The sequence below is a fragment of the Cariama cristata genome, unplaced genomic scaffold (assembly GCF_000690535.1).
Source record: "Cariama cristata isolate BGI_N322 unplaced genomic scaffold, ASM69053v1 scaffold24579, whole genome shotgun sequence".
Taxonomy (NCBI): Eukaryota; Metazoa; Chordata; class Aves; order Cariamiformes; family Cariamidae; genus Cariama; species Cariama cristata.
In genome coordinates this window covers 17,532-44,774 of record NW_009635631.1, presented here as the reverse complement: position 1 = coordinate 44,774, position 27,243 = coordinate 17,532, and the positions used below count along the sequence as shown (strand labels likewise).

General features: G+C 50.2%; 1 protein-coding gene across 1 annotated transcript in view; it reads left to right on the top strand.

Annotated features, from left to right (window-relative positions):
- The first annotated feature begins 6,767 nt into the window (after positions 1 to 6,767).
- LOC104167380 (ankyrin repeat and SAM domain-containing protein 1A-like) overlaps positions 6,768 to 27,243 on the top strand; it is a 24,090-nt gene continuing 3,614 nt past the window's right edge. Inside the window, exons 1-7 of the mRNA XM_009707625.1 lie at positions 6,768 to 6,979; positions 7,086 to 7,192; positions 22,793 to 22,891; positions 23,298 to 23,450; positions 23,621 to 23,728; positions 26,562 to 26,726; positions 27,106 to 27,231. Of these exons, the coding sequence (XP_009705927.1) occupies positions 7,094 to 7,192; positions 22,793 to 22,891; positions 23,298 to 23,450; positions 23,621 to 23,728; positions 26,562 to 26,726; positions 27,106 to 27,231 (750 nt within the window). The 5' untranslated portion in view covers positions 6,768 to 6,979; positions 7,086 to 7,093. The remainder of the gene's footprint in view (positions 6,980 to 7,085; positions 7,193 to 22,792; positions 22,892 to 23,297; positions 23,451 to 23,620; positions 23,729 to 26,561; positions 26,727 to 27,105; positions 27,232 to 27,243) is intronic.

Below are 27,243 nucleotides of genomic sequence, written 5' to 3'. Positions count from 1 at the left end.
AAAGCGGGTAGGTGAGTGGTAGTGTGTCAGCCGTTTTCCAGCAAAACTACTGTTTTCCTGCAGCCTGTAAAATATTTTTGCCAGAATTTTTTAACATTTCTTCTTCAGCTTTCCATCTGTAAAATTGTAGATGCCCTATGGTTGCTTCAAATCACATAAAACTCATCACAGTTTCTTTTCCATATATTTCACCTGCATACTTCTGCAACCTTGAAGTATGTAGTTTTATTAATTTTATAATAAAACTTTATAAATAGTGTGAGAGATGATTTAGTTGTGCATTTTGTCTTTGCTTTTTCTAATTTCCATAAAACAAGGTGAAGAAGGAATCGTAGTGTCATTTAGTGCATTGATTTTCCTCAAACAGAGCAACGTCCTCCTCCAGCCATGTTTGCAACTATTATAACTCTTATCTCTGCAATGCAGCCTCAGAATGACAGGAGACGATCCTGGGTTAAAACACTCTCATTTCTGTAAATGTTGGAAATAAAGGCGGCTGGGGTGTGGGCAACAGCAAACCCTGTGCCGAGTTTGCGTTCAGGATCCAGACTGGAGCAGCAGAGAGAACCAAGTCTCAGTTTAAAATCCTCCTCGGTTGCTTCTGCAGTGATCTCATTGCGTGTCTTGGCCCTGCACATCAAACAGGATTGTTTTGCCATTTTACTGGCTTTTTTCCTCTATTTTTTGTACCTTCTTTTGAGGAAAGTAGATGCGAAGGAGATGTGAAACTAATAGAGGAAGGATGCTATGATATCGGTGCACATGTCCCCAGATGTGTCTCCATACTGTTCACGGAGCAGGGAAATAACCTACCGCTTTCCCAGCTAACTGTCTCAATGCTTCTACATTTCCAAGCTGCTCGGGAGGTTTGTTTTAATTCTTCTCTTCCCGGGATGCAGCTTCACTCTGGAAACCAGCAGTTTGTTAAGGATCCTCTCCTCTCCACTGCTGCAGGCAGAGCCGTGGGTCCTCGGGAGCGTTGTCTCCCATATGGAGCAGAGTCCGTGGCCTTCAAAAGAGGAGATAATTGCTTGGCTTTAGTGGTGCCTTTTGAATCGGAGCTGTTTGTAGTAAGACACGGCGTACAGAGCTTGATTAAATGGATGCCGATGAACTCTGCTGTCTGGGGACTGAAGTTGCCTAAATATCATGTACTGCTCAAGGGTTTTAGAAAATCTACATCTTAAAAATGTTGTCATAGCAAATCCTTTCTGATGGTGAGACCAGTTTGGCTGTGCAGCGCTGTCCTCTGGGATACTTCCTGGCTGATCAAGCATCACCATCCCAATTGCTGGGGATGGTCCTGCCTGTTCAAGGACACGATGCCTCCCGATGCCTCTTGGATTTCTGCAGGGGGACTGGTCATCCTCCCTGGCTCCTTCTGTTAGGGCAGCAGCTGTGCTGAGAGCAGGACTGGGGTGATGCCAGTTGCAGGTCAGCACGGGTGTAGTGGCAGCCGTGCCCTTTGGATGTGGTTAATCTGCCACGTGCCTCAATTTGGGTGATGCTAGGCTTTTTCTGAGTACACCTGTAGGTATCGATACCCACTAAACAAGGCTGCTTGCAGGACACTGCTTCCCTCCTGTACTTTAAGCATGAATTCCCTTCTCTACCTTTAAATCAGGAGCAAAACCAAAAGCAGAACTCAAGAGCTTGCTTGCCTTTAGTGCAGCATGATGGAGGATGCTGGAGAGCTGCCACTGCGAGGAATTCTGTCCTTTTAAATCCTTCACCTCCACACTACTGCATCTGAACTGCTCTGTGTGGGCAGCGTCTCCTCTTGATGAGATGCTAATATGTTTCCGCACACACAGCTCACGCTTGCCATAATAAAGCTTATCTCATATCCATTTGTCACTTGGGTTTTTGCTTTGGTGAGGGAGGAATCCAGCGTGCATTCCCACTGGGAGTTTAACCTGTGCCTGCCCTAGATGCTACGTACTGATTAGGGCTTATGTTTTCTAGGGTCAAAGGGCTTCGCAGAGGGATGCAAAGCAGTGTGTGGGTTTTGGTCTAATGCAATGGCAACTGTTTAGCATCCTGCTTTATGACAAGCCCTCCCCTCCCCGAGCCAGTCCGTAGCTGTAGCAGTGCGTGTGATGGATCGATATCGTTAGTGAAGAGGTCTAACATGGAGGGGAGAGGAGGAGCCAGCACTTCAGCAAAAGCTGCCATTGTGCAGGGAGTTTTCAGCAAAATGGACACCCATTTCTGGAAGCAGGCGGACCCAGGAGCTGCCTTGTCCTTAAGCCAGGTGTTTTCCTGCAGGCTGTGCTGTGTTACGCTTGGTTTGGGATCCCTCGTACGCAGATCATGTACATATTCCCTGTTTCTCCTTCCTTTCCTATGAGTGCAGGTAGTGAGAGAGCGGGCAGTGCTTTGCCAGCACCTTGCTGCAAAGATGAAGGATGTCCTGGGGTGCGTGCACCCTTACGGTTTTGTTTTCTAGCAGCATTCAGCTTTTGCCCCTCAGGACTTTGCTAGGGCTGTTTTGATGCTTCAGATCGTGTCACAAATGTGCAGGGAGCTGCAGGGAACTTTTCAAATGTGCTCTCTTATGCTCAAAAATGGCTGGGCTTTGGGGACTCCTGACTAGTTTGGTGTCTGGAATCGCTAATTTGCCTGGAAAGGTAAAATGTGTTGCTTGGCAGTTACTGCAGAGATAAGTATGTTTGGAGTCTGTTTATACAAGCAGTCATTACCTATGACTAACCTGTGTCTCAAGACGGCAGGGACCCTTGGAGTCAGGCTGGAGCAAGCCCAGGCCCCGAGACGCTTACGCTTGGTTTCAGGTCCGTGCCGTGCCCCAGACTTCCCATACAAATTTGGACAAAGAGCTGGTTTCTGTACCATAAAGCTTTCCTCCATAGAACAGGGTAACAAAACTTCCGTGTCTTGCCATGATGTTATGGATGAGCACATGAAACTTCTGAAGTCCCTGGATGATAAGATAATTAGATGCATCCCAGCATCTTTATAGAATTTGGAGTTAGAATCTATTTCTTGGCCAACAGGTTTGACCCTCTCATTTCTTGTTAGAGCTTGTAAGAAAATCTTCCAAATGTATTTCCTGAGAGTGGGATGGTATAGGCGGGAGGAAAGGAGAAATCTGCCACTGATCCATGTTGGTGAGTGCTTTTTGGAGGTTGGGGAATCAAGGAACGCCATCTCTTAAAGGATACTGGATTCTACCTAACCTTTGCCTTAAAGGATTTTTTGGTCTGGGAACAGATATTTGTGTTCAGTCTGTGTCTCTCTACATGTGTGTTTTGCAGTCGCATATTTATGTAGCTCCAGCAACGCACTTCTGATCTTCTCTTCCTTCCAAATGTGAGTCAGAGGAGTAGGGAGTACAGGTCTGGCAGCAGAAACTCAGCCCCACTGCACTGGAGCGTCTCATCTCACTGTTGGCTTTGAACAAGAAACCTATGCGGTGCTCGCTGGGTTACGGTGACTTGTCAGGCAGCGTTTCTCTCCCCAAAAATAGAGGAGATCAGTGGTCTCTGCTCAGTAAGTCAGCTTGATGCAGGCAGGAGGCATGCTGCACTGGACAGGGAGTGCGTTTGGGGCTTGGCGAGTTAACTCGGCAGTTGACTTTGAGACGTGAGGAGCGTGCTTGGTGTTTTACTTGACAAAGGAGGGAGAAATTTGTTAGCTGTCTGCATTTGGCTAATTGATCTTAGTTCCAGTAAAGCTGGATGCTGGCTGTATTTCTTGCACCTGAGAGCATTAATGACTACATTCTCCTTCCCTATCCGTCTTGCCTAATGCACTGCCTGAGTTTATAGCCCCTTTCAATGTATTTAAGGACTTTCAGCTGATGATCATCCCCAGTTGTGGCTATAACTGCCTGACTTGGTTCTCTTGCATGATCACTTTGTGTGTGGACAGTGGTTTCATCAACACTTGCTTGGACTTGCAGTTTTTTTCCTTCCAGGTGAAGCTTGGTCGAGTGTCTTCAGGCCATGCCAGGTCATGTTAAACAGTTATCAGTTTCCAAGAGCAAACAGGGTGATGCTTTTTGTCTGGCATGGCCCACGTACTTATTTTATCCTCTAAACAGACTCAAACTTTGCACTGAAGGTCATTATTGAAACAACTTGTGAAAGGACCTTCTGAGCCCTGGTAGTCCTCTCCGATTCTCGTTGTCTTTGAAACATGCTGTGTTATTTGAAAAATGTCTTGCAGGAGGAACTGAATTGCTTAGTTTGCTTTGTTTGCAACTTTTACATACTCTTAATTATTTCTAACTATTGACTATTTTCCCTTCTGCAATCTGCAGACCTTTTAAAGATAGGATTTCTAAAATGTGGAGCAGGAGAAGGATGGAGCTGAGAATTAGGCGTTTCTTTCAATCAGAAGTTGTGATGGGGCTCTTGCTGGGGGCACAGTGACTGGGATTCATTTGATCTTGTGTCATCCTTGTAACATGCAAGTATCAAGTGTATTTTGGGCTTCTTTATTTTCAGCCTAGGATGTTATGGGCATCTGTTCTCTACTTTTTCTTTTTAAAGTAAACCCCTACATTCCCTTCTCTCTAAATACCTACACTCGCCCCCTTCATTTTGTCTTGATTTGAAGTGGTTTTAAAAACAGAAAACCTGTACTTGGTGTCACTGTAGGTTTCCTCTTTCAAAGCAGAAATACATTTATGAGTGTACAAAAGGCTGAGTAGAATAAATAATTTTGTTTAAAACGAAATTCAGGAGCTCAGAGGAAGGAACTGCTGTGGTTTCATTCCCCCTGCCAATACCCCGACTGCTTCCAGAAATGCTGTAGTAGGCAGCAAGCAGTTTCCTCACCTCTCTCTCGATAAATTAATTCTGAGCCAGCCACAAATCACTTGGAACTGTCAAAGCAGACCTGTAACATCATTTTTTGAAAACCCAAGCCGCGTAGTCCATCATTGAGTAAATATTGAGAAGTCGGTAATTTCCACTAGAGAGTTACAAAGCTGCCGTCTCCCTCCCCTCTCCCGCAGCTTCTGCTGCGAAGGCTGCTCACTGCTTGTACAGTGGATGGAAAAGCTGGGAGGGGTAAGAGGATGAAGAGAAGGGAGGGACAGGCGATGCGAGAGCAGGAGACAGGACTGAGAGTGGAACGGCAAGCGTGGAGCTCGCTGCCTTCAGACAAAGCCGCTGCAGCGCTCGGCAGGGACGCACAATTGCGGGGTGAGGGGACACGGCTGCTGGCGGACCAGCAAGGAGCGACGGAAGGGAAGGATGGAGACCCCGGGCGAGCGGGACCTTGTTGCATAAATTCCAGGTTTAGATGCTGCCCTTCTGCACAGGCTGTGTCAGGGGAGGGAGACGGAAACCTTTTGTGATCTCTGCGTTTCTCGTGCTGCAGTGTGCACTAGAAAGACTGGCCAGCCCTCTCGAACTCGCCGAGCGTGGCTCGTCTGGCAGAGGAGCTCTCCCGCGGACCAGAGCAGCAGGATCCCTTACCCCAAGAATTTCCAGATAACACCGTGAGCTCTGCGTTGTGCAGCCATTGCAGCGGGCGGGGGTGGGAAGGATGGCTTGGAAGGTACCAAACAGCTTTGGCTGACCTGAAGGTTCAAAGAAAGCAAACTTGGTTTTCTGATCATCTTCTTATTTGCATATACCCTTGAAACAGATGTGCTAAGAAGCCTGAAAAATTCTGCCTGTCTTGCATAACAAATTCCCTGATGAAAAGGAGATCTCGGAACTTTTTTTTGGTGTGTCATATTTAAGGTCTCAAGCTTTTTTAGAGGAGAGTAACAAGTCGCTGGACTCTCTTCCCAGGGGTGAGGGAAGGGAGAGCTTGTCTGCACAGCTTCCATAGGGTGTTGGGAAGAATCTCATTCCTCAGAGGCTGAGGAGGTGCCAGGGCATGTCTCGGACTTGAGCTGCTGCAGGAAGAGGAGAGCGCGTGCTTGCATTTAGTTTCTTTCTGTTTTGATGTGGTTTGGAAGGAAGGAATTAAAATGCCTCCCCTCCTCTAGAGCTGCTCCCTGTTTGAGTGAGGGGCTCGGATGCAGCAGCTGCGCTTAGCTGAAGAAAATGAAGCAAGGGCAAATACAAGCATGCAGCAAACACCTGGCAGGACTGAATGATTTGGGTGAAAACCGTACCGATTCCTTTATCCCTCTTGCTGTCGGCCGGTGCAGCGGTGTAGTTAGTCTCTCCCGTGCAGCTTGCCTGGTCCGAGCAGCGTGCTGAAATGCCATGCGTCCGGATAGGTGGTAAAATGACAGTGCCAGGACTCTCGGACTCATGCTCGGGGTCACTCGCGCCTCTGCTCCTCTTAACGCGATAACGGCAAGAAAAAGCCCCTACCATGGTTTGCCTCTTTCAGGACTGCTTGGGGAAAAAAAGTATAAGCCCTTCTTTTCTTCTGCTGCAGTTTGTGTGCTTTCTTTGTCTTGCATGTCTTCCTGCGGACAGCTGCTCTAGTCTGGCTTCTGCTGCTTTTCTGAAAGTCCGTCGTGTCTGTTTTGTGTCTCAGCTGCATGAAGATGTATTTTCTCTCTAGCTGCTTTGTGCCTCCAATGCGCCTGGCCCTCTCCGCTGGCCCGCTGAGCAGGGTAGTGCATCCGGAGTTGCATGGATGAGAGGACCTGCACAGCTCTGTGCATTCGTGAGCGGCTCCGCTCCGTTCCCTCGCACCTACGACTGGCTGGGAATGCCTTGGGTGAAAGTTTGCTGCCCTCTTCCCGCCCCCTTCAGATGAGCCAAGGAGTGGATCCGCATCCCCGTGGGGTTGGGCTTCGTATGTTTGCCGGGCAAGAAACTCGCCCTGAAAGCAGTGCATGTGATGTCATGGTCCCAGGAGTGCTTCTTAACAGTTTGCCCGGGCAAGGTGTTTCTTTTTCTGAGTGTTAACTGGGATACAAATTAAACCCGGAGCCCGCGGAGGCACTGGAAGCTTCTTGTCCATGGTCTGTGCACACAAGAGGAATTGTCTGCCGGCTGATTTGTTGTACTCTGAGCATAATTTTTTGAGTTTCTTTATGGTAATGACTATGATGTGGCAATGCCATCTGTCTTCCTCAGAGTGCCGCTGCTACCGCCTTAACGGTTTTTCCCTTTTCAAGCGTCTGCCGATTCCTCTCTCGTCAGGTTCACGGATGCTGGAGCAGAGTGTCGGGGAGTGGCTGGAGTCCATTGGCCTGCAGCAATATGAGAGTAAGCTGCTTTTGAACGGCTTTGATGATGTCCGCTTCCTGGTAAGTTGCTGGGTGGGACCCATGGGCACTAAGAAATGTGTTGGCCAAACCTTTACTCCTTATCGATACCCCCGTGTCAGCCGCAGAGCAGGTCTGGGTTCTGCAGCCCAGCAGAAAGGTCTTGGGGCTCTGTAGGAGGTTAGACAAAAGGAAGAAATGAGGGTTGTGTTGGGTCAGGGTCATTCATCTTCATGTTTAATTCAGGTGTTAGAGTTTTTTCACGGTAATTTTGATATAAAATTTTATTTACTCTGCCCCCTAAATCTTTACTATCCAATTTACTCCAGAAATGGGAACTGAAATTCACTAGTGTTTCGAAGAAATCACTCAGCCGTCTGTGTTCTGGACTACAAAGGAGGTGGTAGACCTCTTGTTGGAAGTATACTTACTCTAAGCCTGCAGGCAGGATGTTAATGAGCTGTACCTAATTGCATTGACACTGTTGGCTCTGAAACCTAATGATGACAACATGGTAATGCTTAATGTTGAGCGGTTTTTTTAATGACCAGTGTCTAGAAACTTAAAGCTGCATGGTGTAAAAATCTGAGAATTCGTATGGAACGATGAACTGCAAAGACAGAAAATCTTGGTGCTGCAGGAGGGTTCTTCCTACATGGCTTGAAGAAATGCTTTTTGAGTGTGGACTCCCAAGTTTTGCAAATAAAGAATTTCTAGAAATGGATGTAAACCTTTGGAAAAGTCATTTGGGTTGATGTAATATCTTGCCTTGGAAAGGGAGTGGGGGCATCTCTTTGGTACTGTGGGTGATGTGGAGAGGTGACATCCAGAAGGATGTGTGCTTGACAGCTGTATTGTGTGCTGGGCGAAGGGGGTTCGGAAACACGGCAGCCAGCCGACAGTGGTGAGGGTATGCGAGGGGCAGCTGGGGAAAGAAGGGAAGACTGGATAGGGCATGGATGGAGGGGCAAGGGAGTGCACATTTGAGCAGCGTCAGTAGGGGTACTTAAAGGCAGGATGTCATTATGCTTTTAAAAAATGACCTGACCAACGGGATAAATGTCCTTGTGAATGTTGTGGGATCCCCACGCACCCCTGAAAGTTGAATGCCGTGGCAGTATCCAGCCGTACCTCCTGGCTTCCATGGCAAGGGGCTTATCCCTTTGTCTTCCCTCAGCCCGGCAGGGCCAACGCTCCCCTAGAGAGCTGGATTTCACTGTGGTTTGTACACCTTCAGTGGAGGAACTGCCAGCAACAGACGATGGTCTCGCCGCGCACCCTTCTGCCTCTGCCATATCCTGTTCCTACAGCCGCATGGAGCACCTTCCCTTTTCCCTGGGGAGGATTTGGGGCGAGCTGCCCCCGCAGAAGCCCCGGGCTCCGCGCTGGGCTCCAGCAGCACCCAGAGCTCTGCAGGACCAAGGACAGCACCCACTGCCGCTCCAGCACCCACCGCGGCCCTTCCCGGGGGGCTCCAGCCCCCCATTGTCCCACCCAGCTGCTCCCAACCCACCGGTAGACCCTCGGCCGCTGGCACCCCTTGTGCTTCAGGCAGGTGCATTCAGCTCTGGGCGAGGTTTCAGCATCCCTGCATGCTGAGGCGGTTTGGCACAACTCCTGCAATGCCCCGGAGGTGGTACAACAAATTTAAATGAAATAATATCGCACCGAGCCCTGCTCGGGATCCTCTGCCGATGGATCTTTGACCTTTGTGGTACCAGTGGGCTGCTCTCACTCCAGCAGTTAGCGGGTAAAAATGCCTTTACTCTGACCGACCCTGCCTGACAAAGGTGATGACAGACCTCTCTCAGCACAGGAGTTTAATAACGAAGGGAATTAACTTTCCCTTTGTCCCCAGAGAGATAGGAGCTGGAGGCTGGGAAGTGGGAATTTTCATTGACTGTACTTATGTGCAGTAAATAACAACACTTAGTTGCAAACTGATGCAGAATTTTGTCATTGACAAGATGAAAGAGAAGATTCCTTGTATATGTCTCGCTATGTGATTTTATGGTGTATGTGGTAGGAATTGCTTTTTAATATTGTTCACGGCTGCCTGTTTTTTCTTCCCCCATCCAGTGCCTGGTAGCCGCTCCCAGTGTAGGAAATCAGCTTCTGCTGGTTTCAGGGAATGGGACACTCTCCTTGCTCATTCCTCTCAAATTTAAAAGGTCGAATAATCTCACAAAGGTTTCCTGCAAACCCTGGGTGATTTCCATTTTGCTGCTTATCCCTTTTACTAGGAAGTTGACTCTGGCACCCATGCCAAGACTGGCTTTAAATCCTTTCATCCAAGTCCTGGGAACTTCAAGCTAATGCAGTCAGCCCAGTATGAAAGTTTAATTATTAAGAATCTTTTCCTCTGTGGTGTTACTTGCCTTCAGCTTCTGATGTTGTGGGAGTAAAACCTTCAGATACAGTACAAACGAGGAACAAGTAGTTAATTTATTTTTAGTAGTGATTTTGATGTTCTCAGATGAATTATTAAAATTGTTGTAAACACTGAAGCTGGCTAGTGCAGCGAGTACTGAAAGGACCTGGATGCTTGGCTCCTGGCATGGCAGGCTCTCCGTTCCTTTTCTTTTTTACATAACAATTTCTTTTATTAACTGCCACTTTCAGTTGCTCACAAAGAATATTTCAAACTAAGTAGCATTGTTTTCCTGGAGTTAAATGGTTTCTGTGGAAGGATTAGTCCCTATTAGGGCCTCATTATGTTAAATATTTCAAGGTCCAAAGAATGCCGGGTAATGGTTTGCAAATTGCCAGATGGGCTACGAGGCTAATTAAATTCTAGTAGCAAAAATTAAGAAGTTGGAGGCTTTTGATACGGAAACGCTCTTGTTTTTTGCGTTGCGTTACTCCCTGTGTATCGTGCTGTGGGTTTTTTTCGGTGTGCCAGAGATGCTCCCTTTGCTGCCTGAGTGTCCAGGTGCCCGTTTGTGAGCAAACCAGAACCTTGTACGTTGGGTAGCCAAGAAAAGCATTGCAAGAGCAAACTGTTAGGGATAGTATGGCTGTAAAACAGGGGCAGCGTCCTAGGAGACGAGCTCTTTAATATACTTGTGAAGAATAGTCAGCCCGCAGTAGATAGTAACTTAAAGTAGGATTAAGAAGACAGTCTAACAAAGAGCATATCCTGTAACCACGGTGGGGACTGGGTGAAATCTGCTGTTTGCTGGCACAGTGGTTTTGGTGCTGTTCTTCACTTCAGAAAAATAGGTATTTAAAATGTGCTGTCTACCCTGTAGGTAGGAGAGAGTTGGTAAGAGACAAAAAGTGGGGGGTGCAGAAGCTTGTCTGGTGCTTTTTAGTGCTCTTGCAGCCCGTACTTCAGCCAGTTCTGGTTTCAGGAATTCCTCGTTTCCTGGGTGTTTTCAGGTGGCTCTTGTGTTAATTTGCACCCTGTATTACAAAAGCCTTTACCCTCTAGGTAAGGGAAATGATTCACGAAGGCACAGTATGGTAAAGTGATTTTGAAAAGTGCTCTGTACATATATTGGACTTCTTAATTAAGTGTTAATCTAGGAAGGCAGAAACATGCATTGTTTCTAAGAATAATAATTTGGTTATTTTCAGAAACCCAGAGATTTGTTATTAGGTGGTTAGCTGTACTCTCCGGACACACCACCGGCCGTCTCGCTGGTGATGGCGCTGGGCAAGCTGCATCTCCGGCGGCACCGAGAAGAACCGGGGAGGGGGCAATAACCCTGCTCCCTCTCTCGGGGTCTGCTCCGGCGCTTTAACAGGCAGCACGAACAGCTGAAAGAGACTTTGGAGACCTGCAGTTATCACATCACAGGTTTACGTTGAAGAGCCAGGGTTGGAGATGTAAACCATAATGTGAGCCATGAACATTTTACAAGTTTTCCTATAAAAAACAGGTTTTCCTATAAAAAGGGAAGGTAGAAGTGTGTTTGAGCAGATAGCTGGGGTGGGCTGTGAATGTCGAGCTGAGGCTTCTCTGCTCTTGCGAATTCTAGCTCTGCACCTGGGGCAAAGTTTTAGTAACTTCGAGCTGGAGGCCTCGTGCTCCAGCAGGACCCCTTGCCTGCAAGCTTGCGAGATCAGCACTTCAGTTGTCAGCAAATTAAAAATTTCTGTGGCAGTTCAGGTCTGCTTTGGTAAGAGGGTGATGACCCTCTTCGTCTGTGTGTGCGTGTCTCTGCCAGTGCTGTTTCTCTTTTGGGGGAATTCAGGACAAATAATAGAATATTACTTGTAGTACCAGTTGGTTCTGAGCGGTGTCAGACAGGGCTTGTTGGGAATATTCTCACTTTTGGAACTTGCAGTGATTTTTGAGGGCTTGTGAAATGGTTATCGGAGAAGAACAAGCCGACACAACCATGGTAAGGAGAAGGGAATCACAGGCGTTAATGCATAAATGCAATGTCTGTCATCCTGCCTGGACACAGCTATGAGGGCTTTCAGGATCTGGAGCTGGGATGGGACGCTGCAGGCGGGCTGAGTTTGCCTCCCTGATGTGTTGCTTTCTTCCAGCACGGAGAGCAGTTTCTTGATCAGCGTTTCCATGATATAAAATTCTTGTTAAATCTGCAGAACAAAACAAAGTGCTGCAACGTTGGATAAGGCACATGAGAACATCTCGGTGGTGCTGACCAGTTTCACGGTCAAATGCAAAACCAAGATCATTTATGACTAGTTCAGAGTAAATGATCTTGATCAAATATTAACTTCAGTCGAGGGTGGATATTGCTAACACAAGTCAGCAGGATTATTTAAACATCAATTTGACGTGACGTTAAAGCGTACTTGCCGATGTACATGTTTCTGGGAAGGGACTGGAGTCTACATTTATTTCAGATTGTGCAATCTTTTGGCTTTGTTGCGGGAAGAAGGGGGCTATAAACGATGGATTTAGGTAGCTTAGTTTCTAAAAGACCAAATTCACTTTCCCGATACTGACAGCTCTATTGGGCCACGTTTCTTTGTCTGGAGAAATTCTTATATTCCCTTTAAATTGCCTACAATAGCTTTGTTGTATTTATGGGCAATGCTGGGAAAGAGGCTTTCCCAGCTTCTCTTGCTGTTCCTCTCCAGCACGAACCTCGCAGTCCAAGGGAGCAGCTTCTTTCGCTCACCCTCTCCGTTGCCACCGAGTGACCTTCACTGCCAGCATTGCTGGCTTGGGGCAATCGAGCTATGACACTCAGCTTCTGCTTTTAATATGGGGCTTTAATTCGAAAAGCAGTCTGTTCAGCCAGCCAGGGATTAAAAAAAAAAAAAAAGGCTAAAATGGAGATGGCGCTTCAAATTATCTTTCTCTGCTTCGCAGCCTACTGGAATTCTTTCATTAGAGGGGAGAGGTTTATTTGTGCAGTGGGTAAACAACTGAATCGAAGCTGCTAGCTGAGTATTACTGGCATTGGCTGTGCTGTCCTTGACTTAGCAAAAATACAAGTAGAATAAAATCCTCAGCAGAACTGCATGCCAAATGTTAACAGTACTAATGAACCAAGAATACCCCAGCACCAGAGAGAAGCCAGCGCTGCTACCTCCCACGTGGAGGAATGCAGCCCTTGTGTGTGCGTGGAGTTTCAGGAGACCCATTGCCTCTTCCTTCACCAGAGGAGGAAAAGAAAAGGTCAGATCACAAAACTGTAGCAAGGAGTGAGCAATGTCATTCAGAAAAATGCACTATAAATCGACTTAATTGTCCTTGACCGGTAATGAGCTGCGGGAGCTGTAAGAGTAGGAAAAATGTCACAAGAATATGGACCGAGAGGGATTCTGCTGCTCCGAGAGCTTGGTCCCATCGTCTCTCCTGTGCTCACCAGTGCCTCCGCAGCAGATGCTCCCTGCGGGAAGTCCATGGGAAAACTGCTTTTGCAGTGCGAGATGCACAGTGCATCCCAGTGCCCTGCGGCAAACACGGGAATGACCATGGGGGAAAGGCCGGGCTGGAGTCTGCCCTTCTGGGGAAGGAAGGGACGTTGCCAATGGAATAAGAAGGAATTGCAGTAATTCGTGGTGGAATTCTCCCACAGAAATGGGGAAGGAAATGGCATTACCTGCACCCTCGCTGCAGTGTTTTGTGATCCCACAGATCCCATAAATGTGTCTGAGATGCTTGCAAAAGCTTTTCCCTTCCCTCGGAGGGCTGAATGTTTGCTGCTGCCCCAGACAACTTTTCAGGCTGACATCCGAGAAGGGCAAACCTCACACACTCTGGCAATTGTACCGCTATTCTGTAGTTTAACTTTTTATTCAGTCCAAAGATATTTTGATTCACAAATGAGCAGGTAAAAGAGAACATAAACAATTTTTTATGGCTTTGCTTTTTTTATTATTCAAGCCTGGATTCCCGTAGAGTGTGTGGGAAGCAACTAATGCTGATTCAATGAGACAGCGTCAGAAACGGAAATCTGTTCTCCTCCTGTAGTGCCGTGGGCTCCTCTAGGTTTTTTGGGGTTTTTTTGTGGGGGGTTATGTGGTGGGGTTTTTTTTATAATTGGGGAGAAGTGGTAGAAAAATGATGGCATTGGAAGAACGGGGTGTCCACAAATAGTTTAGAGTACTGGCATTAATTTGATTAGATGTAATTCAGTGCCGTGTCAGATTAGCCGGCAGTGGTCTTCATTACGAAAGAGCCTTTCTCTTGTCTCCCCTCTGTGTGTGTGTGCAAGCAAACAGTTGATAAAAAGGTAAAGCCGAGGCCTTGGCTTGGTGTGTGAGCAGGGCTGAAGGGCAGCTCAGTGAGGGTCTGCCAGGCTGGGGCCGAGGACGGCCCTTCCAGCCGCCGAGGGACGGGATGTGCGCGGAGCTGGGTCTCCTTCGCCCTGCAGATCCCCGTGTGTTGGGGGCTGGCTGACATCTGCACGATCTTCGTTTTCACCCGATGCCTGTTCTGCTGAAGCATGGAGCATCTCCTGGTGTCCTCAGTGAATTGTAGCTCTGCTTTGCATGATCCACTTCGTAACTACCCAGCTTGGCTCACAGATGCCGGTCCCCTGGGCATGTGTGTGCCCCAGAGCTTTTTTTTCTATTTTCATATAAAACTTGTCATTTTATAGTCGTCATCTGAGGAAAACTTAACTGACATATTCCAGTAGTGCTTTGCACCCAGTAATGATCTACAAAGAACAGTGACCTGTCAGCGATCCCGCGGACAAGGTTTTACTGATTCTGCACGTGGTGAAAGAGAAAACTTGGCGTGATTGCAGCTGTCGGAGAATGTTTTAGTACAGACCCAGGTAAGCCCCCGTGTAGACTGTGCCTGGGCAGGTAGGCTTGGTTTCAGCCTGAAGCTCTGTTCATCCAGGCAGGAGCTCTTGAGCTGTTGGTTCTAGACTTGGTCTTCCCAAAACCTGTGCCGCAAAGCTCTGCCCTGCAGCCGCGTTCGGTGACCGAGCTTGTAAATTGGTGTGTGGTGAGCTGCTGCGGGTGGAAGTAAATACTGCTAATACCTACATCTACCCTTTAACGACTGCTAATCAGATTTGGGGACCTCTTTGGCCTCCTTCACGCTGGCTGGCAGATTTATCACTGAAATGGCTTTCATTTATTTTTATGACATAGGGAGGGAGTACATGCGCCACGTTACGTGGTATTGTCTACTGTTTATCATTGCTGCCAACCTACTGGAAATGCATTTCTTCCTTGGTCCCCAGCCTGATTTTGATGCCCTGGATGAACACCCCGTAGGAGTGGAAGTGGACCCTTGTGTAAGGGTTTCTGCCAAGCGTCTGAGTGGGAATCGATTCATACAATGAAATGAAATCTTTTTGACAGCTCTCCAGTGGGTTTCGGATGCTACTTGGGTGGTTCACAAGGACTGTGCTTTGTCCACAATGGTATGGTTTTTTGGGTTTTCTGTGGAAGGGAATGGTGAGAGCGGAGACATGCAATGATCTGGGCTTTGAGAGAGTGTTTCGGCCGCTCACCCACAGCTCTGACAAGGGAAACACGGCAGAGCTGCGCTGAAGCTCCCAGGATGATGGAAATGGACTTCACGGAGAGCAGCAAGTTCGGAGTGGATTTTGAGGAGCAAAGTGGGTGGACCAGAAATGGCAATTTAGAGGATACTTAGATTTGATTCATTAGTAGCTCTGGGCCCTATAAACATTTAAAAAGCCATTAAAGTAGCAGTTAATTTTTTTTCTCTCAATAAAATTGCCTGAAGTTGACAACCATGACCGATTCCCTCCGTTGCCATTGTCACGCTGCCAGTCTGCATGGGGAAGAAAATTAAACAAAAATGAAGTGGCTGTGTGCTAATCTAGGATTTATTGTGGGGTTTTGTATACGAGCCCTTTCCACAGTCAATGCTCTGCGAAGAGCTAAGGCTTCGTTGTCATGCCCTTAGCTAAACAAATACTTGTTTTCCCCTAGTTTCCACTGAACTATCTCAAACTGCAGATACCATTAAGGGAAGGCACACGACCCCGTGGATTATGAGGCCAATTACAAATACATATTCGTGTGACCAAATGCTGGTCCCCTGGCTCTGAAATTGGGGTTGTCAGCCTGCTCTGAGATAAATAAGCCACTGGCGCAGGTTTGGTGGAGGGGCTGAGCCGCCAGGGATGGCTGATGGAGCTGTAGGTATCCAGCGTTGCCTGTAATCGAGGCTCTGTTTTGGGAGTTTTTAGCTTTGTTTTTTTGGTCTGTAAAAGAGGGTGATGCGCTGTGTCATCACTGGAGGTCTTGGGTGGAAAGCCCCCAAGTGTGAATCATGCGGATATACAGGCAGAACGCAAGCTTGTTTCTAGAACAAGCTTATAAATTAGTCCATTAACGAGGCATTAGCTGCTCTTGTCCTGTTGAAGGAGAGACATTAGCGGGGATTTTTACTCCGAGTGCAGATCCGTACGGCCCTTTACGCAGTGAAGGGGTCAAGGCTGGCCGGGCTCTGCGGTGGGAGCAGGGCTCAGCTGGTGGCTCCCTGCACCCTGCTCGGATGGGTTTGAACACAGCTCGGAGGGGCAGGATGAGGCCAAATGTGCAACCTTCAAACCCTGCAGGGAAAGAAGGTGCTTCCTCATGAACTCCTAATAGATTTGGGGACAGGGTGCTCATTGCTGGCTGTGGTGGCTTTGTCAGATCCCACGGATACCATCTTTCTGAATTTTGCTGCCTTCCCTTATCCTTGAGATGCTACCCGAGGCTGCGGGGCCATGAAGCCCAGCGGCTTGTTACAAATCTGGCAGGAGGAGCAGCCAGGAGCTCCGGCAGAGCCGCGCAGGGCTCACCAAATCCCCTTGCTGGGCAGGTAAAACTGAACTGGGACTGCAAACCCTGAACCGCCTGCTTGCATTAAGTTCCTGAAAGCTGCGGCTGGCCGGTACCAAGATGACCAAAGTGAGGGTTCTTGATCCTTTTTTCATCTGAAAAGGAGAAATCAAAGTGGTGTTGAGGCTAAGGAAGGTGCAACCTCTGTTTCCAGGACTTGGTGCATATTATCCCTGTTTAGGCTGGGTCTGTGGTGAGCTGGATGCGTCTCCATCTCTCGCATCCAGGTTTTTGGTTGCCAAAAGTAAAGCAATAGCAGTGGCAGCAAAATCCTTGATGAGATCCAAATTGTCTTGAATGTACTGAGGGGAAAAAGCAAAAAAGGGCTTTGTATGCATTAATCTAAGAAAAAATGGATGCTTTGGCTCATGCAGCTGAAGGCACTCTGCTATAGATGTTTGCAGAAGCCTTTGTTGTCTGGAAAAGCTGTGTTTGGGTTTTGCATCTGTTGCTTTTAATAGCAAACACATTCTGGTCCCTGTCTTCCCTGCAGTCCGTCGCCTGTCTCTAATACAGGGTTTAGTAACAGAGGCAGCACTTGTGTTAGCGTGAGCTTAGCGAGACAGTCGGGATTCATTAAACTGCATTGCTGGCTGGATAAGATTACGCATCCTATATGAAACTTTCTTTGCCTCAGGCCCTTCCTTAGCTGGAGAGAGAGAATGGACTGAAGCCAGGCTCCGTGCAAGAAGCAGCATCCGAAAATTGGGTAGTTAAGTGCCTGCAGAGTGCCCTGCTGGAAGAGGAACGCTGGCAGATTTCAGCAGCTCTGGTTTTGGCAGGCTTGCCTTCGGGGTCACCTCGCTAGCAGGAGGGGACGCTACCTTCCGACAATGTAACCTCTGACTGTGCTTTTTTTTTTTCCCATTTAATGAGAAACCTGGAGCCTTGCAGGCTGTTTAATTACAGTGCAAGATGTGAAGCATGACTAAAGCAGACCCTTTCTCTAAAAGCTTGTGTTTCTGCAGGCGGGTCGGCTGCACCAGCATCCTTTGGGGCTCCCTGGGACAGCCCAGATGAGGACATGGGTCACTGGCAGATCTCTGCCCTCCTTCAGACGGGGTTCAGAGGTGCCCCTCACGGTCGTGTGTATTTGTGCCTTTCCACGGAGGGAGCTCTTTTCTGCTCTGAGGCAGCTGAAGGTCAGGTTGGGGGATGAAGGCCCCTCCAGACTGTCTGGCAGCCAGGCTCTGCCAGTTTGGACCTGGGGAGTGGGATTCCCCTTGCCCAATTTCAGATGTTTGTGAGTGGGCTGATTGTTCAGGCTCTTTGGATTACCAGTGGGAGCGGAGGAGGACTCATCTGGGTGATGCATTTCACCCCAGGGAGGATGCGCTTGCACTGGAGAAGTAGCCCCTTTCTCCACCCAACGCGCGTGTGTGCAGCTGAAGCTTAGGGGGGAAATCGTGCTGCTGCGTCCATTGCAAAAAAAAATTTCAGCCTCTGCCGCCTGGTGGATTTTTTTAGGGATCATCCCAGCTCTTCTGGGAATAAAAAATTGCCAAAGATTTTTCTGCCAAGACTGATTAACGTGTGCGCATGGTGCTATACTAAAATCTGGATTAATGCGAGGGTGCGTGTTCTAGGAATAAACCCTGAACAAGTCACCTGCAGTGGAGGAAACGCTGAGAGCGAATTCCTGATGGAAACAAGGACAAAACAGTGAGGTGTTGGGATGAACAGGACTTTGGGGTGACCCCCGCTCCCCCGGCATGGATGAAAGCAAGAGCTCTGGCCCCGGTGCAGCCCTGAGCTGCGCTCGCTCTGCTCAGCCCCGCAGCCGGGAGAAACGCGCAAGGTAAAAAGCGCTTGTCGCAATGAATAAAGTCTGAAATACATCTTTGGAAAGTCTTTTTGATTTCAGTTGGCATTTCTGAGGCTGCTGCTGGAGGATCATAGAAGAGCCGGGCTAACAGCAGAGCGAGTCCCTGGGAGCTTTCCTCTCGCCCACCTCGGGCGTTTGCTGAGCGCGTCCTCAGAGGACCCGGAGAGGGGCTGACCGTGAGCCTGGGGTCAGGGCTGCTCGGCAGCCTCCCGCGGGGAGCTTGGGAGATGGCGGCTTTTGACCTCTGTCAGCACCAAAGGGAGCTTTGTTTAAAAAAAAAAAAAAAAGGAAAAAAATTGTAACAACAAGCAAACAAAAACCCGTATGGGGATATTGTTTAAAAATCAAAAACAAACCCCCCAACATCCCTCACAAACCCTCGCAACAGTTTTTTCTGAAATTTTGCAGCCCTGTGTCAAGGCAATCTCCCTTCAAGCACCCTTTTGTAACGAAGAGGCTTTGTTTCATCTGGATGATGAACACCTTGTTCCTGTGTGGACGTGTCTGCGGTCATCCCCTCCTCGGTACAGCAAAGAAATGGCTCTTGCCTGGTTCAGGGACAGACCTGAGACCCTTCAGGAGCCCGGAGCCCCGGTGGTGCGGAGGTCAGGAAGGATGGGGCCGGCGGTGAGAAGCGAGCAAGACACGCCGGGAGAGGCAGGGAAGGACGAAAGCCGCAGCAGACCCCAGCTGGGTCTCCGAGGCTGGGAACCCTCCTTGCTTTAGGGGCTTTTTGTGCGAAGTCATTAGTTGCTGGGTGAGCAGAGAGGTGGTTTTGCAGGCGCAGGAGCCCGAGCGGAGAGCAGGGCACTAACCAAACCTGCGGCAGTGGCTGTGCCGGAGGAGCGTGGCTCGGAGGCAGATAGCAGCGGTGGCCCAGGCGGAGCATCTCTGCCCCTTGGCTTTTGTCTGATCAGCGTGTTAAATGCAAACAGGTTTAAAGTCTGGTTTAAACGGCTCATCTGTTCGGCTGGCAAAGGTTAAAAGATCTCCAGTGTGTTTGCATTTAATTATCTCTTTTAGTGGCAGATTATTTTTTTTTCGTAGGAGATGAAATCTGGGTGGGTTTAAAGGACGTTTCTCTAAGCGGAGGCTCACGCACAATGGACTGTAATGATTTATTCGGGGCTGCTATGCTTTGTCTATCCTTGTTAAGTACCCTGAGAATACGAACTGGCACTGAGGGAATTTAATGTGACACATAAAAATAAGGAGTGTTGGAGAAAGCTGTAGGCTTTACGGTATTGAACGAGCTTGTGTCCTTGCTACATAGCAAGCAATTTTCCTTGAATGTGAGATGCCAAAAGTGGGAGAACACCTATTGCCTTGCCTTGGGCCTGGCACGGGCCATGTCAGCATAAAACGGGCATCCCGGGAGAGGGTGAGCTGCCAGCTCCGCGCTGCTCGTTTGGGAGCGTGGCTGTGCTAGCCAGGCATTGCTGCGCTAAAGTGGATTAGTACCAAAAAGGCTGAATATTGGAAAATAAGCATGAGTAAAAATGTAAATAGGATCAGCAAGCTTGTTTAATTTTTATATGTGAAAATTACACATCACCATTGTCACAGCTCATTTAGCTGCGAACCGTTCTTGCGGTCCTGGTTGGTGTATGAAGGGTTTGCTGTGAGCCGTGCCCTTGCTGGCGTCCTCCTCCAGCCCCCGCGCCCGTGCAGCTCTGGCACCCCGCTCTTTGCAGGGGAGTTAAGCACCAGGAGGGGCAGGTTGGGGGAGCAGAGCGGGCTGAGGTGTGGGGAAAGGCAGGTTTCGGGTACCCGAGGTGTGACGTTAACCTGCTGCCACGACTTCGGTGAGTCAGTCCCTTCCGCTGCTTCCCTTTGCCTCCCCGGGCAGGGCAGCAATGCTTTGCTCTCCAGGCTTACAGGAGGAATCCCATCACTTGCTCTAGTCCTCTTCTGTCCACTTAAAAAAGCCCTTTAAAAGCCATCTCTCTCTAGGAGATGAATTCCTCGCACATATGCTGCCTCCCAAGGACCTTCTGGCAACCTCTGTAGCAGAGCTGTAGCATGCAAAAACGCTTGTGCCAGGTAAGGTGCCTGTCAGGGGAGTTAAGCTGCCTTTAATCCTTTCCCTCTTCCCCTGAGCTGAGCACACAATCTCCCGCTGACACGGGAATGCACATTAAATGTGGCTCTGGTTTAGAATTTGTGAGCAAGAAAGGGGAGGGACGTTTTCATTTTTTTTTGGTGGCATGCTGCTTCTAAGAAGCCGGAGCCATCACTGCCTCTGACAGCGGCAGCTTCTCCACTTTACTCAGGTAGAGGGGTTTGCTCTGGATGCAGGGCAGCCTACTGCTGCTCTTGCACCAAATGGACACCCTCGGAGCCTTCAACCAACAAAACGCCTTTTTCCTTTTAATTTATTTTGCGCAATTGAGGGCTGCCCAGAACAGCTTATATGACCTGGTTACATCCTTGCACAGAGCTTTGTGTGTAGCAGTACCACTGAGGTGAGACCCCGGGGTTTCACCTGGCCTTGCTAGCAGGTTGTGGGGTGCAATCCCAGAAAGACAAGGCAGGTATCGCTGAGGCCCCGTGCCCCTGCAGAGCTGCCACCCACCCGCAGTGCCCTCTCGAGCAGTGGCAGTGGCTCTTTCCAGCTGGCAGTGGCACTGCAGACCAGCGCTGCAGCCTGCTGCTATAAACTGACCTTTTGGAAAACAGGGAGCAAACCACCCTAATGGGCTGCAGGGTCTTTAGTCCCGGCTCTTTCTGCTGTTTAATCAACTCTTAGACAAATGCTTTTGTACTGCGGCTGTCTGCTCCGGATCTGCGGTCTCAGTCCCCCCCTAGGCTGCCAGGAATTGAGGGCGCTGGGCATCCCTGACTGCCAAGGGAGGATGGAGGCAGAGGAGCCTCCGCCTCGGTGCTGTGGGTGCTGACAGTCATGAAGTGTCTGCAGGGCCCCGTGTCCCCACCACCCGCTGCTCTATTTGCCACTGTCATTTGCTAAATAATTGTTTCTCTGCAGTCTGGTCTCTTAGGACAGCTCTCCCAGCGACTTGGGCATCTTTTATTCGTAGCGTTAATTCTCTGTTTCTCTGAACACTTATCTCTGCGGCCGAGGGGAAGAGCAGCTCTCGGGGGTGGAGAGCCCGCGTGGCATCCTACCCAGCAGTTATCACACCAGGCCATGGAAGTGGTGGGAGCGATGCTGCCCGGGCTTGGTGCTGTCGTAGACCGGGCACAAACCAAGTGAGTCAGGAGTGAAGCAGATGCTGGCATTGCTGGCAGCGAGCTGGCCGGTGTTTGGCTGCAGGACTGGTGTCTGGCTCGGTGAAATGCACCCGGTGACTCTCATAAAGTCATCACCAAAGGCCAGCTCTCCCCGCCGGCTGCCCTGGCTGCAGCCGGGCCTGTGTGCTTGTCCAGGAGCATCCGAGAGGGGAAGGGGCAGTGGGGAAGGGCTGTTCCTCCTCCTCCTCTGCCCTTGCAGGGGCACGCTCAGGTGGGTCGGCTGCTCAGAGAGCGGCTCCCTGCTTCCACGTTCGGCTGTTGTATTTAAAGCAGTGGTACTTAGCAAAACATACGTGCTGAAATACGACAGAAAGTGCGGGCTGGGAAGGAATATAAAACATTTGCTGCCCTTTAAAGAGGATATTTGGCGATCTTCCTCTCGCCTTTCCCTCCTGAAGCCCTGGCCGTTCAGCCTGCTGTTCCCGCAGCCTGCGTGCCCCTGCAGCAGCGTGTTGCCCGACAGCCAATTTTAATTAGGTTTCTCTTATAAAACCAAAATGTGGAACAGCGAAGCGCTGTCAGCTCAGACCTTCAGCTGTGACTCTCCTGAAAGCCCTCGGTCAAACAGCAGCGTGGTTCTTCCAGCCATGGGGAGATGTGCCTGGGCTTCCCGCTGAGCTCTCCCCAGGTACGAGGGGCAGGGAAGCAGGTTGTGATGGAGGCTCGTAAGAGGGGGGTGAAGTCAGTGTCCTCTGCGTGCGTCCGCTCTTGTTCTGCAGCGGGAAGGGGGGCAGAAAATAGGATTTAACAGAGCGGCATGCGGCGACCAGAGCATCTCTGCCAGAGCGGGGTGGGCTGCCTCCCTGCCCAGGGGAAGGAGGATAAATGTGACCTTTGCCAGGTTGCCTGCTCTCACGGAAGGAAATTCAGATTTCTCTGTGGCCACGGAGGGAGGCTGAGCAGAGTCGAGTGCCCCTTCTCAGGCACCGTGCGTGGAGAGGGGCTGGGGTTTACTTGGGCGTTGTTGCGCAGTGCTTAAAGCATCTGTGCCTCAAACAAGAAGGCTGCTGTAAGCGATGGCCTGAAGTGTCACGGCTGGAAGAGGACACGGGAGGGAGGGGATGGCAGTGCTCTGCCCCACCGCTGCTGTGTGAGCTGCAGCCCCTCTCGTGTCAGCCCTTTCGGTGCCTGAGGTCAGATAATGGGGCAGAGCTGCCATCCTTGGGAGCCTGCCTCCTCCTCCTCCTCCTCCTGTGGGGATGTGCAGGGAGGTGAGGTCAGGAGGGAACTGTAACACACGCAATCTCCACTCCCACACCTGATGTGGCTCCTGTTGCCCTCTGCTCCCATGTCGTTCCTTCCTATCCCTGCAGGGCTGTAATGTCATGGAAGACCAGGACCTTCGGGACATCGGGATCGGTGACCCGCAGCACCGTCGGAAGCTCCTCCAGGCTGCTCGCTCCCTCCCGAAGGTCAGCACCAACACCTCTCACGTGAAGCAGGGACGGGGCATTGCCCAGCGCGGCTGTGAAAGCAGAGGAAACAAAAGCCAGACCCTCTGACTCCAGCTCCGGAGGGGTCAGGGGTGCTGTGGGAAGGGGTTTGGGAATAGCAGGGAGGAGCAGGAGTATATTGGTCTGCCAGCATGTGGATGGGATGACTCCGTGCTGGGGCGAGAGAGTGGCTGGCCCTCCCGCCAGTCTTGGACCCAAGTGTGTTACCGTCAGGGACTTTTTTTAAATTTTTTTTTTTTTTTTTTTTTTACTTTAAAGCTGTTAGTGGAGATGATGATGGCCTTTAACCTGACTTTAATTGATGCTGTATACCTTGGGATCCCAGCCCCCTGGGGCTTTTAACCCCTTTCTTATGCTTTTACAGTTGAAACCCCTGGGCTGTGATGGGAACAGCCAGCCATCGGTTCCCGCATGGCTCGACTCTTTGGGGCTGCAGGATTACATTCAGTCCTTCCTCTCGAGTGGCTACAGCTCTATTGACACTGTGAAAAACCTCTGGGAGCTTGAAATAGTAAACGTGAGTATTTCCTTTCTCTTGCCAGGGCACCAAGGTCCTGCCCACGTTCCCTCCAGGGCTGCGACTTGCAGGCAGTTGTGTTAAATGGGAACAGTGCTGCTCGCGGAAGGGAAGCTTTGCTTCGTGCCGAGGGCAGGAAAACCTACAGTGACTGTGGTTTCTCCCTGCAGGTGTTGAAAGTGAATCTGCTTGGCCATCGGACGAGGATCATCGCCTCCCTGGCAGACAGACCCTACGAGGAGCCACCAGCAAAGCCGCCGCGGTTCTCGCAGCTGAGAGTGAGTCACTGTTTGTGTTCCCTGCCGAGCTGATCTGTCTGTGCGGAGCGCACTTGGCAGTGGCCGGGATGCTTTCTTCTGCCCTGCCTCTCGTTTACTTTCCTCTCTTTCTTTCAAAGAATTAAACCTGGGTCTGTCAGGAATAATTGTCCCCTTTCTGATTAGCAGCCATCACCTCTGGGGAACTGGGAGATCTGTAGAGGATGTTTACTGAGAGCTCAGGTCCTGGATGGGTATCCAGGCTCAGAGAGGGAGGCACGTTCAGCCTTACCTTGCTGCTTTCATGCACAGGAAATTCTGCCTAGCAAAATCAATAAAAAAGGGGAAAAAAAACCCTACAATGTCAATATTTAAGTTAAAACTCTTTTGAAGGTAAGTGTTGAGAGTAATAAGCATAGAGAGTGATCTTTGAAAATTGCATTGCTTTTTAAAAAAAGGAAAGGGTAACATCTAAATGGCACTTATTTATGGCACTAATCTATGGCACTAAATGGCACTTACTATGTTTCTTATTAAAACAAATTGATTTAACCTGGAAGCTTGGGTTACTCCTGGTTCTCAGATAGTTGGTAGTTTGGAAAGAAAGTTCTTGAAGCGTTGAGGCAACGGCACATCTGGCTGTGCGGAGGAGGGAGTGTTTTGTGTTAAACAGTTCCCATGGATGCACCTTGGCTGCTGCTGGAGATGATGCAGAGCCCAGCACTCCCACTCCGAGCATGGTCAAGCAGAACTTGGGAAATGTAACAGCCAGGCTGGCTCTGACTTGGCCAGAGCACCTGGAGCACTTGGGCAGAATAAAAACAAATTACAAATTTGACATTGTGCTGTACAAATTCTGCTATGGCTGAGCCCCACAGCAGCAAACGTCACCGTTTGTTTGGAGAGATGCGCTCTCGCTGAAGTGGTGGACGAGTTTACCAAGTCTTTGCTTTCTTCTTTGCGGGTCAAACTCCATCTTCTCTGTGCAGAACAAAGCTGAAGTGTGCGAACACGACAGCGCTGGGAGAAATCTTAACGTGGCCAGTTGTGTCCATTCAGCTTTTCACCCTATCAACTCCAGCGCCCCAAGCAGCAAATACTCGTGCAGGCATGACCCTGCTATTGAAATGAGTGAGGGAAAGTAACATTCAGCCCTTGCAGGTCAAATTCGGAATGCCTGCCCCATGGGAACTGTCAGGCAGCTCCTTCGGATCAGGTGCCTCCATGCAAGGTGGGTGCCTGCACTGAGCAGGTAGCAGGGCTCTACTCCCACCTCTGTGCCCTGCTCCAAAGGGGAATACCGAGCTGATTTCCTTCCCTTTTTTTCCTGGCCAGATGTAAGGCAGCCTTCCCGAGGGCGGGAGTGTGTCATGGCTCAGCTGGTGCGATGGGTTGCAGCTGGGACCTGGTGTTTTGATTGTGCCGGTTGGGAGTTTGAGATCTGTCTCCCTGGGCCGGCTGGGCTTCTCTAGAGCTCTTGCTCTCGCTGCCAAATAGCACTCGATGTGATTTGTGGATGTTGACTTTTTGCTGCGGGAGTGGCAGCCTTTGGATGTCAGGCCCTTCGTTATTGGGGTTGGCTGGGAGGGGAGCCGTCATGTTCGCCGTTCTTCCTGAAAACCGACGTTTGGGAGCTGAGTTTGGCAAAAGCCGTTGAGCTTGCAGCTAACCTGTGAGCTCGGGAGCAGAGCAGCGTGCCACGGAGGGCGAGCGTTCTGTGCTGCTTCCTCCCAGTGTTTGCAAATCAGCTTCCTGGAGCAGGAATTGGGAGTGACTGGAGCTTCCCCATCCCAAACATCTGGTCCTTGCCCTACTGCAGAGCTCTTCCCTCTTGCCTTGGATTCCCAAGGCTTTTCAAGCAAGACAGTCTTAGCCGAAGTGAGTTGGGCTGCTGTGCCCTGCTTGCTCACATTGGATTTTTTAGGAACTGGGGTTCAGGTGTGGAAAAAAAAAAAGAAAGAGAGAGGGTTCACGCTGGTACTGCACTGGGAGTGTCTGCTCGGGAGCTGGGAGGGTGCCACGTACAAACCCCGCACCTTGGCCCTGCTGCTCAACTGCCCCTTTTTCAGACAACGAAAGCCTGGACGGGCAGCAGCCAGCTGAGGATCCACACTTATCTGAAACGTCCTCTTGAGACCGATGAGACTGAAGGCAGGGTGGTTGTGGGGGGAGAGGAGTCCTTTGGTGCATCATCAGCTGATTGATATGCTGGACGAGGAGGCTGTGTAAGAGAATGGGCCATTTGCAGCATTTCCTGGTGCTACAGCTGGTGCGATCCAGCGCCTGGCTCGGCGTGGGGAGCGGAAGGACGTCAATGGCAAATTAAGCAAGTCCGTTGAATAGGACTAATGCGTGTTGCAGCTGTGAGCTTCCCGCATTGTCTGCCGGGCCGGTTGGCACGTACAGGCAGCGAATCTTGCCTGCAGTAAGAACCAGGCTGTCAGGCATCTGGGCTGAGCTCTCGGTGGGCTCCCTGGGCTTTTCTCCTGGGGTGGCTGATTGTCAGCGGCGTTGAGTGCTTTGCTTAGTGCTTCAGCGGAGGCTGTTCCTCTAGAAACACCTTGCCCGCAGCTCAGTGTGTCTCCTGCCCTCCTGGGGTGAGCTCACGGGAGGCGTGCTCGGCAGAAAGGGCTGCATACCTGCCTGAAACCGTCCTGGAGCAAATCATGGGTATCGTGCAGAAAATAAACGGTGTGATTGATGATGCTGAGACAGGAGCCTGCAGAGCAGGAGCTTGACCCCGTTAACTCTGCTCATTGCACCCTTTGTGTCGGGCACTGTAAAGGGGAGCGAGGGGTGGGCACGGATGCAGCACAGGCTGACCGGGACGGTTCCTGGTGTCTGATTGTTTCAGTGCCAGGACTTGATGTCCCAGACATCGTCGCCCCTGAGCCAGAACGACTCCTGCACGGGCAGATCTGCCGATCTCCTGCTGCCCTCCGGGGACACCGGGAAGAGGCAACACGACCGTGGCACCGAGGTTGCTCCCTACTCCAGAGCAGAGCGCTACAAAGCACAGGTCAGTGGGTGCTTTTGTGTGTCCTGGGGTGTCCCTCTTTGCAGCTCAGCACAGGCTCCCCCCTCTCTGGAGCCAGCAAGGAGTTAGGGCGATGCACGGAGAACCAGGGAGCTGGTCAGGCACAGCTTCCCATGCTGTTGCTGGCTCAAGCATTAGACCCAGCAGCTCCTTTGTGCCTTGGTTTTGCCTTGAAAATGGGTCACTCACCCTTCCGTGGGTGCTGGCACCTTCGCTGGCAGCGTGCCACCCCCTCCCAGCCCCTGTGCGATTTGGCCATTGCAAACCTCAGTTGTATCAACCCAAAGAGCCCTCCTGGGGTCCGTGTTTCAATCCAGATCGGTGCTGTTATGGCTTCACATCTGTGTTTCTTCCCCTCCAGGAGGACCGTCGGGAGTCCAAGCTGACCCTGCGCCCCCCCAGCCTGGCTGCCCCCTACGCCCCAGTCCAAAACTGGCAGCATCAGCCGGAGAAGCTCATCTTCGAGTCCTGCGGGTATGAGGCCAACGTAAGTGGCTTT